This window comes from Rhamphochromis sp. 'chilingali' (assembly GCF_963969265.1).
Source record: "Rhamphochromis sp. 'chilingali' genome assembly, chromosome: 12".
Lineage (NCBI taxonomy): Eukaryota > Metazoa > Chordata > Actinopteri > Cichliformes > Cichlidae > Rhamphochromis > Rhamphochromis sp. 'chilingali'.
The window spans coordinates 9,081,024-9,096,094 of NC_137939.1; the positions used below are offsets into that span (position 1 = coordinate 9,081,024).

The 15,071-nt window shown below is 39.4% G+C and overlaps 1 protein-coding gene across 4 annotated transcripts; it reads right to left on the minus strand.

Moving 5' to 3' along the window:
* Positions 1 to 388: 388 nt before the first annotated feature.
* On the minus strand, positions 389 to 12,349 carry borcs6 (BLOC-1 related complex subunit 6). 4 transcript variants are annotated; one of them, XM_080898449.1, is made up of 7 exons: positions 12,258 to 12,349; positions 9,757 to 10,379; positions 9,200 to 9,386; positions 8,813 to 8,995; positions 6,013 to 6,176; positions 3,889 to 3,972; positions 389 to 3,499 (listed from the first exon to the last, which is right to left on the minus strand). In XM_080898449.1, the coding sequence occupies exons 2-7, from the start codon at positions 10,366 to 10,368 to the stop codon at positions 3,374 to 3,376; spliced, it is 1,356 nt and encodes a 451-aa protein (XP_080754575.1). In that variant the 5' UTR covers positions 10,369 to 10,379; positions 12,258 to 12,349; the 3' UTR covers positions 389 to 3,373. The 4 variants fall into 4 exon arrangements, with proteins under 4 accessions (XP_080754575.1, XP_080754576.1, XP_080754578.1 ...); XM_080898450.1 differs by having other exon boundaries at positions 9,757 to 10,376; positions 12,258 to 12,304; XM_080898452.1 differs by lacking the exon at positions 12,258 to 12,349 and adding an exon at positions 11,577 to 12,205 and having other exon boundaries at positions 9,757 to 10,376.
* Positions 12,350 to 15,071: the final 2,722 nt, after the last annotated feature.

Consider the following 15,071-nt stretch of genomic DNA (forward strand, 5'->3'; position numbering starts at 1 on the left):
CTGGTCTATCCAAAGGACATTGTTCCAGAAGTCTGATTAGTCTTTTTCTAACTGTGGGGTCATGAACTTGAAAAATTAAGATGTTAACTAAGGCCTGTAGAGTCTGAGTCAGAACATATCACACAGCTACTTTGGTTGAATCTGCTGGGACGTCCATTCGTGGGAAGGTGAATAATCTTTCTCACTGTAGAATGATGGACTTTAAATTGTTCGCAAGTAGCTTTTTAACCCTTTGCAGACTGATGGGCAGCAACAATTGCTTCTTTACTTTACTTCACTGCTGATGTCTTTCCTCCTGACTGCTACTTACACTCCTCTGGCAGCAGTAAAGATTCATTTTTAATCACAGGACTGTAACAGAATACTGGAGGTGGTATTCTGTTAAAAAAAAGCTCCAAATGTTTGGGTTTTTTGCAGCTTCTGTAAATTTATTTTTCAATAAAATATACAGTCAAGACAAAGGTATCTAAATCATTTTAGTTACAGAAAGAGATCATATGTACACAGGTGCCTCTGATTGTAAAACAGAATTTAAAAAACAAAACAAGAAAATGACATTTCCTCTCTTACATCACAGCTCTATGATGTTTCTCTTGCCTCAAATATCTATCAAGTCTTCCAGTAACATTTTTTTTTTACTTTACACTCTCCTACAAAACAGCATTTACATCTTTACACACATGTACTGGTATACGTCAGTATAACTGAGGGAACCTGGATGAATATTAACTTTACTATATACCTTGAAATTTTAATAAAATTTCCTGGCTAAAACCCTTTCCAACGAGGTTCAAGGGACGTAATTAAGAAACCAAAGAGCAGTTTTACACAAACAGCCATCATAACCAATTGAATGTATTTTTTGGTTTGATCTTTACCGCACTGATGATAACAAGTGCAGAGCGACATAGAGGGGCACGTTTTGCAGAGTTAATGCGCTGCTCTGAGCTCCACATCCACATATGACACTTCGTAAAGATGTTTGAAAGTGATTTAATGGCTGAATTAAGCTTCAATATTATGTTCAAGATTAAAATGTATACTTACCTTGCTTACAGTATTGCTCAGACAACATTTTAGATTAAAAATGACTTCAGTATTTGGTTTGGATCAATCTTGAAACGCTACTGACAGAAATGTATGCAGAGTCCAGTGTAAGACAACCAAAACAAGACTCCTCATTCCAAATGACATCTATAATAAGGTTCGCTCTTAGAATGAAGATCTTCAACACATACTCTGATCTAGATTAATCCTACAAGTGCAATTACAGCAGACATTTCATTAAATTAAGAAAGGCTGGGAACAACAGCAGGGCGACGCTGCACTCACTGGCTTTATCATTGGGTAAATTAATAAATGCTTAAGTAAACCACCTTAGCTCACATCCACAGGCCGTAGCTCTTTTTTGTTGTAACACTGTGTCCACTGTGCTGACATTATAAAAAGTTGCACAACAGTTTATCTGCTGTCTGAGTAATTTCTCTCCAACCCTTCGGTGCAATCAAAAGTCAGAACTGTGAATCAAAATTAATTTTTAGCATTTGATTTTCCATGTTTCAAACACATTTATTAAATGCAAAAGTACCCATCTTCACCAAAGTAAAACAGAAAGCTACAAAACCTCCAACTTGAGTCATTCACCACGTTTAGCAGCTGATTTAAGTCCAAAGCTGGCAAAGCCCTCACAATCATTCAAGAGCAGTTTAATGGATTTAAAATGTGTTTTTGAATGGAGCAAATTCTAATGCATAAATCATTTCTTTAAATTGGGTGAACAGGAACCTAACCAAACACGATACAATTAATGACACTGAGCAGTGTTTTTGTAGTTACTCGCCTGGAAATAAAAAGACTTTCAACAGCTTTAGATTTCACTGGAAATCAATCTTCGCTTTTTTTTTTCTCGTTATTCTCAGTTTTGTGTGGCTGCAGTGGTTAATTTTTCTAAGTGGTTTCAGTCAGAGCTGCATAGAGTGTAAAGTGTTTAAACCTTGGAAATAGAGTTGTCACAATGTGCACATGAATCTTGTTTTATAAAGCCACATTGAGTCACGACTATAATCATGAGGGGGACAGACTGAAAAAAAGAAGACTGCACACTGATCTGAGCCCTTGGTTTGTGTTTGATGACAAGATGAGATGTTATCTCTGGCTACAAGTTATGGAGGCACGCAAGTCATGAATTTACTTAATCCAGTCAGTCTCTTGGGTTGCTAATGTAAGCTAGCCATCTCAGCACAAACAGTGCTAACGAGAATGAGATGAGACATTCAGTCCTGCGTGTGCTCAAAGTTACAATGCTTTTATTTTTAAGTTACGCACAATTATGCTGCCCCTTGATTGTGTTTTACAATTTAGCCCATCAGATGCACTTTACTTAGTTTTACAGTTTTATAGGATGTAAGAATTTAGGTTCTCAAGATGTGATGCAGCTGAATAATGAAGAATTAAAATCAGGAGATCAACGTCAGTATCCAGCCTTATAAATGGCATCTAAAAGTCAAAGGAAATTAAATACCTGAAGCTGTTAATCTTACACGTAATATTTAAAGCCACTGCGAAGGCTGCACAACATATTTTTCCAGTTATGTACTCAACATCATCTTGGACTGCACTGACAGAGTACGGACTGTACTGGTTCCCAGTGGCACAAAGTTTCAGTGTTTTTGAACAAGCACGCATGCTGAGGAAACTGAAAACACACAAAACACGTAAGGACAAACAGACATGACACAACTGTAATTTCTCTTGCAGTGAAAGAATCTGACCCTTGTTGCATAAGATTAAAAAATAGACTTTCTGTTCCTGTGCAAAAGTCACCGCCTTCTGAGCAGTTTATTATTGCCTCTCCAGTGGCAGAGAGACGGAGAACGAAACATCACCTCCATGTGGGGAACAGAGGTTAGTGCAATCTGAACCAAGCAGGCTGGACGGAGACCAACTCACTCCTTTTAGACAGTGAAGTGAAAAAACAAAACACAAAAAAAGAGCCCATTATCCCACCTTCTTTAAAGATCTGTCCATGTGCATGTGTCCACGGTACAAGTGTCTCTAAAATTGGTTAATTTGTGAGATTTTGTTTCATGACAACTTGGATAGCGTAAATGTTGTGAAAAGGAAAAAGCTCAGCCTGAAGAGCGAAATAAGCACAGTTCATCTGAGATCTCACAACACAAACATGAGGAACGTCTAAGCCAGTCCAGAGGAACTAGGAGTGCCAATAATCCAACATGCCGAGCAGCAACAGTTCCCAGACTCCACGGGTGTCTTCGCTGCAGTATGTGTGTGCGTGCTACCTGCACATGGGTGGGTGGGTTGCACACATGCGCCTGATGCTAGACCTTTGCATCTGGGATGTTTGTTTATGGTGTTACTTGCAAATTGCCTCCAGAGTGTCAAGGGTGCGTTTGATATCGCGTATCTGCGTAGCCAGGTTGTGTATGGGCTGCATGGAACGATCCAACTCCTCGCAGCGAGCCATTAGTGTATACATGCCCTGTGGAGGCAAAAACATGGACGACAGAATTTATCAGAAAAGGAATAATTTGTACTTTAAAAAAAATAATGTGAGGGGGTTTCCCACTGTGGTCCTAATTTAAGGTTTTTCCTCATTAACAGTTTCTTTTCAGGTTCACAAGTTAGGAATGCCTTATGTTAAATCATATTTCTGTAAAGTGACCTATCATGTAGCGACTACAATCCAAAATCCAAACCCATAAACAAAACTCGTGTCCAAGGAAAATCCTGCAAAATGACATAAGCTGGGCTATCACTATTATTTAGCTAATTAGGTAGTAAAGGTTCATAATGCATGCTCTGGTGGACCCAGCAAACAGCAATCTTTACTTGTCACATTATGTGAAAGGAACAGAAATTACATGTCACCTTTATACTCATATCTACAGACTCTCCCAGGCTGTCCACTGAGTCTCTGTAGGTCTGGATATACCCCACACTCAGAGCTGTCATCTGCATAAAAGAGATGGTTAAGAGAGAGATTAAAGAATAGCACAAAAACAAAAGGGGAGAAATAAAATAGTAACATAAAACATGAAGACCCTGCAATATATCTACATACACCCTCAGCAGTGCTATTACAGGGTTAGACCCCTTTTTGCCTTAAGAGCTGCATTAACTCTTAATGGCATAGATTCAACAAGGTGCTGGGAACATTGATGTCAACATGAAAGCATCACAAAGTCAGCTGCAGATTTGTTGGTTGCACATCCATGATGTGAAAGATGCTCTTTGGATTGATATCTGGTGACAACAGTGAACTTGTGATATGAGGTGTTGATGGAAGGCAGGAAGCTTTTATGTTGTTTATGCCAAATTCTGACCCTACCGTCTGAACCCAAAGCAGAAATCGAGACTCATCACCAGGCAATGCTGTTCTCAGCTGACATCTGTGACACCCATCCTCACCTTAAACTACTACGTAATACACAGACTTCAATGACGTGTACTAGGGCTGAACGATTATGGAAAATAATCTAATTGCGATTTTTTGCCCCAATATTGCGATTGCGATGCGATATGCGATTATTTTTTAAGGTCTTTGTCTTCTGTATTATTAAACAAAGACAAGCAATACATCATATAGTATGGCCAATACTATATTACATTAATTTTAAACTGTTCTTTCCTGGAAGACAGACCTCTGTTATGATGACATGAGGTGATGCATGAATTGATGACTGACATTTTTATTTAACTACTTCAATCACAACAGTATATTTGAACATACACAATAGTTTATTTTTAGCTTACAAACATCTGAGCATAAAGTGCTGACAAGGAACCCTGGTGTAAACATTAAAATGAAAGTCAGTACAATGTGCAGATTGCAGAAATATACATAAACAAAATCAGTGGCTTTACCACACTCAGTTTTTCGACATCTGTGAACTACTAGACAGTCATTCAATTAAAAAAATAATATTAAATAAATAAAACTAATAAATAAAAAATACACACATCTTACTGATCTCTGCAGTCAGTAACATTACACATAAAGTGCAAACATAATAGCAATTGTATAAACACACACACAAACACGCCTTTAAAATTTAAAGGCGTGAAATTGGACGGTCTAGCCTTCTGATTAGCGTCACCGCTGTCTCGGTGGAGTTTAATAAACTCGGCCGTCTGCTTCTTGCTATCTAAAATATAACCAGACACTGGTGTAAATTCTCGACTGTCTCATACTTCTGTTTAATAAGTTTTCTGTTTGACGTTTAGTCAGCTGTGTGAAAACCAAGGAGGAACCCACCCGGGGGATTAATAAAGTTTTATTTTATCTAATCTAATAACTTTAATCTCAGCCAAACCGATTTACTCACGAACAAACAAAACACTGAAAAAAGCCCAACAATAACATTTTTAGGTTGTCTAAGTGACTTATATATTACGTTTAACCCGAGCAGCGAAAGTCCGCGGTGATCTGAAAATGATGTGCCGGGAGTTGTGCCGTTCTCGGCCGCATCAGTAACCCTCGAGCTCCCGGCTAGCTGTCGAGCTGGTGGGTAGCAGACGCCTCTGAAAACGTCGAAGCACTTTTGCAAATATGGGATATCTTGATAAACCGAGCAGATATTTGATGTTTACACAACTACTTTCTCGCCTGAAAATATGTTAAAAGTTTATTTTGTGACCCAGAAAGATTAGTATGAGTAATTTTAAAACTTAGTAGCGGCCGCCATTGCTGGAAACTGGAGTTTGGCTGGGCCGCGCTATGAATTCTGGGATATGGTAGTAATTTGGACAGCCTTCGGCACGTCGCTGTGACGTAATCGGTCTACAAATGCGGCCTCAGGAGGATGCAGCCCATGAATTTGGACATGTCCAGAGTATAATCGCAGCCTTTGCGGTTAGAAAATTGCACTTGATCATGTCGCGATATTATCGCAAATGCGATATATCGTTCAGCCCTAACGTGTACGTGTTACACTTCTGACTCAGACGACAGCATAAACAGGGTGATTTGAAGAAAGAACTACTAAAACTCACATTTTGGATGGTTCCATTGAGGCTCCGCATCATCACCTCCACACTGTGTGCCACTTCCTGGGTGTGTCTCTGAAGGTCCAAAAGGACGGTGGGATCAATGGGTGGTATATCCGCTGGTCGCCGTGTCAACCCTCGACTTCGGTAAATAGGACCCGAACAGTCCGCTAGTGAGAGTCATCATAAATTAGATATACAATATAGAATAGCTAATATAGAATATACTTTTTTATATAAGCCATTAGCAGAATTATCTATAAAGTGCAAAATTATGGACACTGGAGGAGGAGATAAGCATATGCCTTCTGAGTGAAATGCAGTGAACCAAATTCTAGTCGGACCTGTGGGGTGCAAAATTAAACTATAACTACAGTGAGGAAGGAAAAAAAAAGAAACACTGAATAAAATGAAACATTTTTATTTGACTGTTTCTCAGAAATTGAAACAAATTACACACTTAGCCAAGAGTGCCATGAGTAATTAAACCTTGGATTAAACAAACCCCAGTCAATAAATTGGAATTTAAAAACAAAAACAGTTTCAACCTCTGAAAAGTTTCTGTCGGGCTGTGGCAGGACCTTTAAGAAATCCCTTCAGTCTAAACAAGGTCTGTGCGTCATCAATCTTAATTGAATCAGCAGGTAGAGAGAATGAGCTGCCACAGAGGACATATTGACTGTGGCCCTGTGTTTAAATTGAAAGGCCAGTTTAGCTGACACTCTCATCCAGGGGGGTTTCTGAGTGAAGGGCAGGGGCTCTGTGTCTTACTCCAGCAAAATCTGACAAGACGGATGGCTGCTAATGCACAAGCTCTGCCAGGTCGACCTGCTGAACCTACATAGATGATTTAATTTCTGAGACAGCGGCACACGTGTGGGATTTTGAGGAAAAAGAAACAAAACCTTTTCTCCTGGGGTTGGGTCTCCATCATCTCCCCACAGCTCAGACTTAGGCTAATTTAATCACACAGGAAAATGGGAAGATGAGGAGAGGGGAAGAACAAAATCACCTTTTAATTATTACGCTTATAAAATCTTATGCAGAGAGGACTCTGAAGGGAAACAAGCACTGGTGGAGGGTTTCACTAACCAAAAGTGTAACTTTTAGAGATTTCCCACACTGTTCTCAATGATATGAGCATAAAGCTTAATGCAGAAACATTTCCTGAGTACGTAAGAATCACTAAGACAGGATAAACCTGATTCATACACAGTGTAGAGTATCTACCTGTTAGAATGGCTTGTTGCTTCATGTTGGCACCATCACTGACATTAGTCACGTTTTTAGCTTTGCTTTATTTCATTATTTGCTGCAGCAAGTGATGTTTCAACACTTAACTACTCTTCAACTGTAACGATCTGTATATATGGTGCACTTCCTAACTGAATAAACACATCTTTCCTTGAGTCAGTCACATGATTTTTCACTCAATCTATTGAGACAGAAAGTAAAATAAATAACTTAAAAAAATAGCGACTGCATGAATTGCTTAGCTTGTACCGCATTAACATTGTGTGATAACGACAAACCAGTCAACTGCAGCTATTGCGTGCACGGAGGAAAAATTATACATTTACTAGAGATGCATCGATCGATAGGCCAGGGACCAGAAAAGGATGATTTTTTTTTAGTCTTCTCTGCTCTGACGAGTTCCAGTTGGTGAGACTCGGGAATGTCCCATGCATGAACCGGTCTGGTTTATGCATGGGCAACACATGCACAGCGATGCACACGAACAGTCATGCGCACATTGACAGCCATATGCTACCATGTTGTGAAGCGTGGAAGCTTTTCACTGTGAGTGAAGACACAAAGTTTGCTAAAGTAAACTGTAAAGGGGGGGTGGGGATCAAACCTAACCAGACACTTATATCAACCACACCCAGCTGAACATGGGCATTATAAAGTAGCTAAGAAAGGAAAAGACACCAAAGCTAAAACTATTCAGAGCTCTGACCCAGCAACCTCGACATGAGCAACGGCTCAAACCAGTAAAACCTGTAAAAAAGATCAAATGGAATTTGTCTGACAGTTATTCTTGTTACATAAATCTGTTGCACCTGCCTTTGTTTGCCTGAGGTAAAATCTACAATCAGAGATCTAACAGCTAAATATTTTAGTGAAATCAAGCAATCATCATTATAAGTAAACTTGTCTCTTTAGGTCTGAATGTTGCCCACACAGAGCTGTAAACCATACAGCTTAGAGTCCACACTCACACATATATCACCACATCTGTCTTTACCGTGGAATTCTTTTCTCAAGCAAATCTGAGTTGCACCGATCAGATTGTATGCACTTGATCAACTGTCACTGAATGACCCCACAGGCCATTAAGGGATTCAAGTAAGCCAGTTCATAATAGGATAACCAACCATGGCAATTAATTTGCTTAAATTAGTACCTCAATTCCAATTTACTTATTATGGTCTAAGCAATGCATTAATGATGACTAGTCACTGACTGGGTGTGTTTGCCTCTGCAAGGAGGAGCAGGCTGTGAATCTTAAAGAAGACAACTGTCACTGCAGTTCAGTCCCACCAGCTATACAAATACCAATAACCTGTTGAAATGCCATATTCTACAGCAGGAGTACAAGCAGTCATGAAAGAGCTCTATCTACATGTCCTCTACACCAGCACAAACTGTATACAGTCCACACATACAGTATGCATGTTTCTTCTGTTTGCACTTAGAATAAAAAACTAATAAAGAAATACAAAATGTTTTCATAATTTACAAAAAAAAAGGGAGAAAAACTGTGTTTGAATAATGTCAATTATTCCTCTGACTCTTTACTCACAGTCACTGCAGTCCAGACTAGGCTTGGAGCTCATTTTGATCTTCTGCTCGAGGTTTTTTGTGATGAAGTTAGTCAGGTCTCCATCATGACTGACTGTACCCTCTAGTTCCAAAGCCGAGGAGATGGTGGCCCTTCGGCCCTCTGACTGGCCACTTCTGCCCCCTCCTCGAGCCCCTGAACCACCTGCAACCAATATCAACAACTTGTGGTTACAAAACACTGTCGATAGTCAATAACACAGTTCAACGTGGAAGAAAAGTTAAACAATGTCACAAATTCCACTTCTTTTTACTTCACTCTGGTGCTTTACAGAAAAAGATTTTCTACATTTCTCAGTTTAGAAAAGACACGAAGAAAAAGCCAGACCACGGGAAGATGCACATCTACCTCCACACGCTTGACTAATTTCATCCAGGCTCTTGCTGTCCTGCATTCCCCGCACATTGCGAACCCAGACCTGGGCCATGATGTGAGGAGGGCAAGGGGTATCATCTGAAGAAAGAAGAGGAGGTGGAGGAGAAGAAGAGGTGGAGGTACTCGGACCAGGGGCTGAAGATGAGTAGCGTTGTGAAGACTGGAAATTTTGGAGAACAAATAAAAAATAAAAAAAGTAGAGAAAATTTACTGAACCATGTGGAGCTACACATATCTCCTGTCGTTTACAGTGGCCACGCTTTTCTTTGATAGACGGCTTCTTTTCTCACTCTTAGGTTTATTCACTCTAAAATAACGACAATCATCTTGTCAATCATTGATAGTCAGCACGCTGCACTTTATTTTAATCCTACTGAAATTTGTCTGAAAGAGGTCATGTTCTGATGACTCAGCTACATTTATTTGCGCTGGCTTTAGTTCTCATTACATCTGCTGACATCATTCTCTCTTCGGTACACACAATCTAATAAACCTGAAATGTCAGAACAATAATCCGGCACTCCACTCACTTCCACCTTTGTTCTCCTTCCGGCGCGCTGATTCTCCAACTTGTTTTCATTCTTCTCATCCTCCTCCACATCCTGTTTCTCTGTCTCTCCATCTACATCCTCCTCTTGGCTGTTGGAGCCTCCATCCGCAGTCTCTGCTTCTGTCTGCTGCCTTTCTGTGGTGACTGGGTGTCCTTGCTGATACGAGTCTTTGGACTGCCTGTGCAATGCTGAGTCCCACAGAAGAACTGCATCAGCAGGGTCCACAGTCTTAGAGGTTTCATCAGGAATGTCTTTGGATCCTAGATCTGTTTCTCCTGTGCCTGTCACCGTGGGGAGGGAGGGGTTTGCCTCCTCAGGGCTTTGTAATGATAAGCTAGAGGTTCTCTCATTCATGTCCATCTCTGTGTCCAAGTGGCCTTTCCCATGGTGAACTAGGTTTTCCATATTAGCATCAGCATGGTTCTCTGTGTGCATGTGGGACTCATCCACAGATGCCTCCCCGGTACCTGGTACTCTACTTGAACATTTCACTGAGACCGGAGCTTGAGGGCCATTCTCCAGTGCAACAGGTGTCGCTACCCCGTTTGCCGTTTCTGGCACTTCTGTGCCAATCACAGGGGAGAGACTCATCCCTCCGCCTGCTGATTACAAAGAAAGAACATTACTGGAAACCTGGAAGTGACTCTGCCTTTTAAATCTATAATTAAATTAACTGGTTTTACCATGAGCTAAAAGGGTTTTCCCACATACCAAAATAACATTTTTCATACAAACCATTTTTTAAAAACATGAACCCATCTCATCCCCTTATCCTTCCTTAATCATCAGCGCTAAACACTAAAGTACATTAGAAAATGTTTGATCAAAAAAGTCGTAAACAAAGTCAAGAGTCTGACCAAGCATTCAATGCCATTTTTTGCTACAGTATTGAGTATTCAATGGTTTGGCCAGATCGTACTTGAGAAACACGAGTCAGGGGGTCAAATATCCATCATTAGGGCCTGATGATGTGGGTAGAACCTATGAATTTTATCCAATGGATTATTTACATATACAGCAGTAAAGAGAATTTTCTAGATTTTTGAGTACATGGGATGCAACAGAAAGGCAAAGCAAACAAAAGTTTGCATACAATCATAATGGACATTAATGTCACTTTAATTTTGGGCTTTTAATGATCTCCTTGAACTGGTCTTTTACCTGAGTGGAATGATTACACAACAAACATCTTTAATAACTTCAAAAAAGAAAAATCGAGAATTGGGTGTAAAATGTTAATCTCTTTGTGATTTCTGACCACAACTGGACATTATCAAATGTAAGTAAGAATAGGTTAACTACATTTTGCCATGTAGCTGAACAATGGCAGCTGTTTATGGTTTGTCTTGATCACTTCGATGCATCAGGAACATCGTTCTCACCACTCCTAAAGCAGTTCTCAAAACAGTTAAGTCATTTCTCATAACACTGAACTGTGCAAAAGACTAAAACAAAAGTTTTTCACGCCAAACCAAGCAAAGTCAGTCGACAACGTCCAATCTGTCACCAATGAATATTGTAGGGCAGCTATTACTGTGTGTGTAACTGGCCTTGCTCTTCCCTTTATAGTTGAAAAAGCTTTAAAACTGATATAATTTAAAATACTAAATCAATACCAGACAGCATTAAGGTAAGTGATATCTGAAAATCTGACTGCCAAAAGTGTTAAAAACTGGTTTTCATGAATCAGAGTCAAATGAAAAATGCATCAACACAATGAGAAAGTGAAGTATGTGTAGAAACAACAGCAGTGCGTATAAACACAATGAGAAATGCTTAATGTGAGTAAGGAGACTTACGTTACTGCTGTAAAGAGACAACTCTAAAGGCACAACCACAGACAAAAGGAGAGGAGTACATCCACTGAATTCACTGACTCCTCTTCAAAAGTAGAATAAGTGAATAATGTGCTTGGTCTCCTGACCTCTCATATGACGTACAAGACAATGGAAACAATTAGACTGTGAGAAGAAGGGGGCTGCTGTGAGAATTTTCGAGAGATTTAAACACGTCGGTGTTAGCTGACACACTTATGGATCATAACAATTTTTCATAAAGACTGAAATGGCGTCGTACTAAATGGTTTAGCTCAATACTAAGCTACCTTAGTGTTAATATTAGCTTATATTTCCAAATTTTAAGACAGCAACGCCCGAAAATTACTGTGTGACAAACAAAGAGGAACTAAGAAAAAAAACCCTGACAAGCATACGTGTCTGCCAGCGCTGAGGAAGTTGTCGTAGTGCTGTCAGAGTCGCCTTGCTAGCTCCCTTTCAGCTGCCAGTGCAGTTAAATGACGTTAGCGCAGCGCGGCTAACATTAGCAGTCCAGGCCTCCAACTCCCAGAACACTCACAGCTGGCTTTTATTGTTTGACACGGCTACATCAAAACGTACATTTAGTGCTAACCTTCGCAGTTACCCACAAACAGGCTCATACAGCAGCGCTACAGAGCTCCGTTAGGCGATAAAAACACTCACCTGAGGAGTTTCTATCCTGATAGATGTAAGCAACAACCGAGTCCGATGAAAATATCCTTCCGCGTCAAGTTCCAAAAGAAATGTTCCGGCCTGCAAAAGCCATCATTAAACATATGTATGTATGTATGTATGTATGTATGTATGTATGTATGTATGTATGTATGTATGTATGTATGTATGTATGTATGTATGTATGTATAGATAGATAGATAGATAGATAGATAGATAGATAGATAGATAGATAGATAGATAGATATGTTATACGAAAGAAAAAAAGTTCTGTCAGCACGACTCTTTGGGTTTAAATGTGAAAAATAATTTGTAAAATTTCATTAAAAAATGTCTCAGATTATCCTGTTATAAAACATAAAGGTTCTGTTACTTCTTTGTACTTTGTTTCTATTTAATCTGTTACTTAGTTACTTTGGTTTAGTATGAATGGCAGTGAGAGATGTCTTTATCAGCAGAATAAGCTGTAAAATGTATCAAAATACAGCAACACAGTTTCCACAGATGTACAAATGGACCACAAATGTCTTTGTCAGGCAGATTCTGGCACCCTTGCTTTAAAGAAAACCGGTTGTGTTCTGAGTGTACTTATGTTTTCAGTTTATCAGCATCCTTTCGTTCCTATATGTGCTGAAACTCAGTAAACCGTTTATCCACATGATAATCCTGCATTTCTCTATTTACCCCAACAGATGGAGACAAACACTGCAGGTCTCCAGTCTGCAAAGAAACTTCCTCGACTACAAGCTACCTGTTGGTGATTTTCTTCTGCCAAATACAGATTGAGGTGGACCCTCCTTTACCTGTAGTTATAGCCTATGACCAAACCACCCCAGTGTTGTGGAGCTTTAGCAACTAAGCAAGAAGCAAGTCCACTAAAATAAACTGAACAATAGCAACAAAAACTGAAATGTTGGTTACCTTGAAGGTGCAATATGTGTTGTAATGTTCATGCCACATGGGCCAAGCGTCAGCATATACTGGTTTGGCTTTGTACTTCTCTTCAGTTACATATCTCCAAATCTAGTGTAAATAAGCAATCATAGAAAAATGTGCACCACTGCGTTTGCTCTAATTTGTTTCAGAAACACTATTTCACTAAAGCCTCATTTAAAAAACAACAACATCGGTTTGTTTTGGGTTTTGTTTTTTTTTTAGGAATATTGGACATAATTTTAGCAGATGGTGAAATAAAATTAGTAACTGAGTATAAGTACAAAGCCAAAGGGCCCCCAGTTTTGCCTGGTTGCACACTGGAAGTCAGGACAGTGTCTGTGGCTTCTTAAATCTTTAAATGTGGTCAGAAATGACAAACACTGCTGTAGAGGAGGAGAGAGGAGTCAAAACCACACAATCACCACATCTGAGGATCTCGTATAATTTCTAATCTAAGCCATCCATTCAGGCCAGCTGTGTCCTGTCTCTTGGTGAAGATTCAGCTGTTTTATCCAATTTTGTTCTTCTCCTGATGTGACAAACATCAAAGCCTGTGAAATTTACCTAAAGACTAAAAGACTTTAGAAATAAGCCAATATTCAAGGATTTCCCAGTAGAGCACTTAGTAGTCACTTTGACTGTTTCCAGGTTTTGTGTTTCTTTTTTTTTTTAAGGCTATTAATGCCAAAGAAGCTATTTTAGCATATTAGGAACTGCCACAAGAAAGGCACCGTTTAGGAAAACGAGGAATAAAAAAAAGCAAATTGAAGGCACATGGCTCCACACACATGTGGTTTTTGCATAATGAAAGCTGGAGACTGCATGTTGCACAAATGAAAGTAAAAGCCTGTAAATCATTATCCCACAAGTCACAGATATTAATTACATCCATACTCAAGGGGCAAGACAACTGTGCTCTTCAGATGACTTGAATTAAATCTGCTCTTCTTCATGTGAGGCAATTTTTGCTCACGGCAACCAAAACTGCAGCTGAATTTATTCAGTTTTGTTCAGTTTAGACATAAACTTTAACAGGGTAACACTTTAAAACTGTAGATGAAAATTATAAATCCTCCCATCGCCCCCAACTGTTTTTTCCTACTAACTGTTGCCAAGTGTTTGCCCCTAGGAGTTCATCTGATTGTTGGCATTTTCTCTGTATTATTGTAGGGTCTTTACCTCATAATATAAAGTGCCTTGAAGTGACTGTTTTTGTGATTTGACTCTATGCAAATAATTAAATTCATGAATTCATAGTTAATTAAACTTTTTCACAGTTTACAACGGTAAATGGGTTAGCAGTTTAATAATTAATTTGCAAACCAATGCAAACATCTGGTTATCAAGAAGCAAATGGTGCTTATAAAACTTGGTAAACTGTTAACAATAAACATGGCTGGATGGTTAATACACTTGCCATGGACACTTCATTAGGTACACCTGTTAAACTGCGTTTTAATGTCTAATCAGCCAGTCATATTGCTGCAACTTGTAGAGATGTAGAGACTTTCTCAAGTGACCATCTTGAGGGTTTCCAGAGAACGGAGAATATCTGTTCTCTGGCTGAAAATGCCTTGTTGATAACAGGGGTCAGAAGAGAATGTCCAGACTGCTTTGAGCTGATAGGAAGGCACAAAGCTCACACATTATGACCAAGGAATGCAGAAGAACATCTCTGAATGCACAACACATCAAACCTTCAAAAAGTTGGGCTACTTCAGCAGAAGACCACAGTGGGTGCCACTCTGTCAGCTAAGAACAGGAAACTGGGGCTACAGTTTGCACTTGCTTACAAAACTTGGGCAATATGAGACTGAAAACGTATGAGTCTTAATTTCAGAAACAGCATGAAAGCTTTAATCAGTCCTA